The 4872-nt window shown below is 66.1% G+C and overlaps 1 protein-coding gene across 1 annotated transcript; it reads left to right on the forward strand.

Moving 5' to 3' along the window:
- The first annotated feature begins 236 nt into the window (after window positions 1-236).
- On the forward strand, window positions 237-4243 carry TPPP3 (tubulin polymerization promoting protein family member 3). The gene is made up of 4 exons (XM_087739813.1): window positions 237-370; window positions 1573-1764; window positions 2885-3038; window positions 3282-4243. Exons 2-4 carry the CDS (start codon window positions 1577-1579, stop codon window positions 3468-3470), a joined length of 531 nt encoding a protein of 176 aa, XP_087595939.1. The 5' UTR covers window positions 237-370; window positions 1573-1576; the 3' UTR covers window positions 3471-4243.
- The last annotated feature ends 629 nt before the right edge of the window (window positions 4244-4872 follow it).

A 4872-nucleotide genomic window follows, 5' to 3' on the forward strand; every position in this document is an offset into this window, starting at 1 on the left:
CGGCAGCCAGGTGGTGGAGGAACCTCGTGGGGTGATGGAGGGGCCTTGTGGGGTGGCGGAAAGACCTTATGGGGTGGTGGAGCGGCTTCGTGGGGTGCCGGTAGGGCTTCGTGGGGTTGTGGAGGGGCTGCATGTGGTGATGGAGGGGCTTCGCGGGGTGGCGGAGGCTGTCCCAGAGGCAGCCCGTGGCGGCTGCCCCGGGCTCCGTCTCCCCGCCCCGAGGGCGCTCCCCGGCCGTGCCGCGGCCCGGGGGAGGCGGGAGGGGGCGGCCCGCGGCCCCTCCCGTCTCCATGGCGGTGCCTTAAACAGGCGGCGGCGGCCGCCCCCCCCCGCCTCAGAGCGCGGCGCCGGGAGCTGAGTGACCGAGCGGGTGAGTGCGGCCGCGGCGGAGCCGGGACCCCCCCGCCCCGGGGCGCGGCGGCAGCGAGATCCCCCGGGCCCCCCGGCTCCGGCCGCTGCCGGTCCCGGGGCCGGTGCGCGGGGGGGACTGAGCGGCTCCGCGGGGCGGGGGCGGCCGCTGCCCCGGCTCCCCCCCAGCCGTCGGCGGCGACCCCCGGGCGGGGAGGGTCCCGGCTCCGGGCTGCGGTCGGGGCGGGGCGGGGCCCGGGGCGGCGGGCGCCCCGCGGGAGCCCGGGGACAGGCGGGGACCAGCGGCTGCCCCGCTCCTCCCGAGCGACGGTCGCCAGGCAACGCCCCTCCTCCCTAGCGACGGTCGCCAGGCAACGCCGCTCCTCCTTAGCGACGGTCGCCAGGCGGCGCAGCAGCCGAGCCCGCTGCTCCTTCGTGCCCGCTCTCCGGCTCTCGCCAAGGCCCCGGGGGGGCCCATCCCGGTCCCCCCCTGCCCGGGCACCGGGCGAGGTCCCCGCTCTGCACCTTGGGAGGCTGGAGCCACACCTGGGTACTGCCCGCCCGGTCCTGGCTGAGATGCTGTGGGTGCTCAGCACGCGGCAAGGGATGCTGAGCTGGCAGGGCGAGGCTGGCAAGGCGACGGCAGGCGGGGAGCCAGGATGGGGCAGCGGCCACAGCGCAGAGGCCCGTCTGCAACTTGGCACCCCAGTGCCGCTGGCTGTGGGGCACCATGTTTGGCGCAGCCCTGGGGGGCAGGTCACAGAGCTGGGGTGCTGCCAGCTCAACACAGGAGGATGTTGCTGTTGGCAGAGCCAGCAGGCAGGGGAGAGGTGGGCTGCAGGCAGGCAGCGGTGCCGTTTCTCATGATCGGCGAGCAGGAGGAAGGCGGCTGCATTGCGTCATTCCCAGAGAGTGCTCCCGAGGGGACAGGCTGATGCGCTCACTCCTCGCCAGCCCCTGGAGCTGACAGCCTCGCTGCTGACAGCTCTCAATCGGGAGCCTCCATCCCCCAAGACACATCTCGGGGTTTGTCAGAGGCTGCCACCAGCCCTCACCCCATGCGTGCAGGCTTTGCCAACGCCCTGCTCCTGCTGCAGTCCCTCCGCCCTTACCAGCCCTCCTTCTCCTGCCCTCGCGAACCCGAGAGCAGAGCCTGCTGAGCTCTGCCGGTGCTGCCAGCCAGAGCCTGGGCAGTAACAGGCCCCTCTGCCCCACGTCCTGCAGCCCCATGGCCGGGAGCACTGAGATGGCATCCCTGGAAGAGAGCTTCCGCAAATTCGCCATCTACGGCGATACCAAGGCTACCGGGCAAGAAATGAACGGGAAGAACTGGGCCAAGCTGTGCAAAGACTGCAAAGTCACCGATGGCAAAAGCGTCACCAGCACCGACGTGGACATTGTCTTCTCCAAGGTGAAGTAAGTGACTTGGCTTTTCGGGGCCTCCAACCACTCGGAGGCTGGGGATGCCCTTGCGGTGCGGGCAGGGTGGTGGTGCCCGGGTGAGGTGGTCCCCGGGGAGGTGTGGTACCCCGGCTACATGCCCAGGCCCTCCATGCCCATGTTGCACCCGGCATGGAGCAGTGGGTGCTCAGGAAGTCTGAGTGGCTGCTTTTGCAAGACCTGATAATAAATTAATCCATATTTGGAGGGTGGGAGGCTCCGATTTTGGTGCAGAGGCTGTGCCCCTGCTCCCGCCTCCAGGCATCGAGGTGGGCCTGGCCGGTTCTGTCAAGTTCCCATCTAGCAAGAAGGTGCTTCAGGGAGCAGAGGAGGGTGCTCAAGGGTGTCCTGTGTGACGCGGCACAGCCCGTCCCTGGGCCTGGCTAGCCCACACCTGAGCTTGGCAAGGACTCTGGTCTTTGCTCCTCAGAGGTCACAGGGGCAGCTGAAGAGCTGAAGGCACTTGGGGCTGCTTTCGGGGTCCCCGAGGACACGCTGACACCCGACGCTCTGCACCAGGGTCCCCAAGCAAGGATGGGTGGAGAACCTGCTCCCTCCGCACCTTCTGTCCGGGCAGCCCCTTGTTCCCTGGTGAGGCCAGGACGGTCTGAGCACTGTGAGGCTTTCAGTGCGTAAGAGGGTGGGTTGCTGTGCTGCTCCAGCAACAAGGAACGGGCGCTCGTGGGACAGATGCTCTGTGCACATACTACTGAATTTGACCAGAGAAGGACTGATACCTGCCAGGGGAGAGAGGGTGCTGGGCATCCCATGCAGGCTGGGAGCAGTGGGAATGGATGCGTGTCCCCTGTTGCCACCAGCACCCAAGTCCCAGGGCACTTCCATGCAGGGGTGAGGTTTTTAGCATCAAGGACTTTAACAGCGTGTGGCTGAAAAGCTCCTGGAGGTCAGCACCAGCTGTGCCCAACCCAACCCATTCAGCCGGGATTGCCCTGGCTGTAGCTGCATTTTGGAGGCGGGCAAGGGACCCGAGGCTGGTGGAGGACAAAGCTGGGGTCTCCCTGATGCAGCTCATCCTCCAATGCAGGAGGCGCAACCTGAAGACGTGCTTATGGCAGCCTGGGTTTTGTGCTTGCAGAGGGAAGACAGCCCGTGTCATCAACTACGAGGAGTTCAAGAAGGCGCTGGAGGAGCTGGCCCCCAAAAGATTTAAGGACAAGAGCAAAGAGGAGGCGTACGAAGCCATCTGCCAGCTGGTGGCAGGGAAGGAGCCCATTAACGTGGGTGTCACGGTGAGTGAAGAGCCCCTGGGAGCAGGCGGGCTTGTCGGGAGGGAAGGATGGAGCTCTGCCTGCAGCAGAGCAGAGACACTTTCCAGGGGACCCCATGGCCCTGAATGGGCTGGCAATCGCACAGGTCCAGTGGGCACATGGGGCAAGGCATGGTCCTCAGTGGGTGTCAGGGGCTTGCGTGGGGCAAGGGGTGAAGGGGATGGGGCATGTTCTTGACTTGCATTGCCTATCTCCCCCCTGCAGAAAGCCAAGACAGTGGGGGCCGTGGAGAGGCTGACAGACACCTCCAAGTACACGGGCTCCCACAAGGAGCGCTTTGATGAGAGTGGCAAGGGCAAGGGCAAGAGCGGACGGGAGAACATCGTGGACACCAGCGGCTACGTCAGTGCCTACAAGAACGCGGGCACCTATGATGCCAAAGTGAAAAAGTAGGGATGGGTGCCCGTGGCACCCACTGCCCCGGTCCCTGCACGTTGGCCATGGGGCCGGCATTCACGTCAGCCTTGGGACATGCCTGCGTGACGTGGGGCCTGGGAGGCTGTGCTGGGGCCAGCCCCAGGCTGGTGGGATGTTGGCTGCCCAGCGCTGATGTGATTGGGAAGTTGCTGGGCTGCATGCTCTGCCCCAGCGTCCTGTCTGTCCCCCCCTCCATGCTGTGACCCCCTCAGCCTCTCCTGTCCCCCTGTGCTGTCACCCCTAGCCCCCCGCTGCCGGCAGCACCTGCCGTACTAACAGCAGTGCTCCTCAGGGCTCCCCTGCCCCGCTGGCACCCAGACCTTCCCTACCTCAGCCCCAGCTTTCGGGGCACCTTCCCTGCCAGTCCCACCAGGGACCGCAACCTGCCTTCCCTGCAGACCTCCCAGGGACCCGCCTTAACCCCACACCAGTTACACCACAGCCACCTCCTTCCTTCCCCACTGGTGCCTGCCTGTGCGATGCCCTCGCTACGGGGCTGCCCGGCTTTGCCACTTGCCTGGCACCGCAGGAGGCTGAGACCCTGTGGTGCCATTAGTGCTGGTGCTGCCGGGATGCTCCCAGCCTGGCCCCGGGACGCACCCTGGGAGAGCTTGGTGTTGCCTGGCCATTGGCAAAGGTCTCTGACCTGAAGCCCCGTGGCCTCCCGCTGCCTTTGTGAAGCCCAAACCAAAGGATGCTGCAGACCCGTGCTGTAACCCGGCTCTGCAATAAAACCCCGTCCGCACTGATGCCCCTGGTCTGGTTGTGTTCAACGGGACCAAGCAGTGAGAGCCGCTCATCCACCTCGGTGGTGGGAGGCTCAGCTGGCCGTGCCGGCCCAGGGCAGCCGTGCTGTGGGCTCAGCCCTGGCCGCCAGCGGTTTTGGCAGCTCCTGGCTGGCTCTGAGTTGCCTGAGCAACTGCAGGCATACAAACACGAGCGCCTGGCTCCTGCTCCTGCTCTGTTTGCAACCAAACACATGAGCTCCTGGTAACGATCCCTGGGAACAGGCTGGGCTCTGGGATGGGATGGCAGCTCGGGGATGGGACAGCGGCTCCAGGATGGGGTGGCTGCTGCTGTGGGTGCTTGGGTGCACAACGCTGGGTGCAGGTGGTGCCACCCCGATCTCAGGTATGAGCAGAGCCTGCTGCACTGCTGCCTGGGTGGCAGTGCCAGGCTTTCCAGCTAGATACCCACTGCTGTGGTCATCTCTTTGGAGCCAGGCTCCCTAAATAACCCACAGGGGTTATTTCACAGGTGCCTCAGCTGTGGCATTGGCGCTGCCCACACCACAAGGGACGTGCTGGGGACACGCATGTGGCTTGGGTGGGCTTGCTCCCTGCCATTGCACAGCCCCGCACCTTCTGCATCCTTGTCA

This window comes from Nipponia nippon, unplaced genomic scaffold (assembly GCF_047370975.1).
Source record: "Nipponia nippon isolate SJK-2023a ecotype South Korea unplaced genomic scaffold, ASM4737097v1 scaffold_7, whole genome shotgun sequence".
Taxonomy (NCBI): Eukaryota; Metazoa; Chordata; class Aves; order Pelecaniformes; family Threskiornithidae; genus Nipponia; species Nipponia nippon.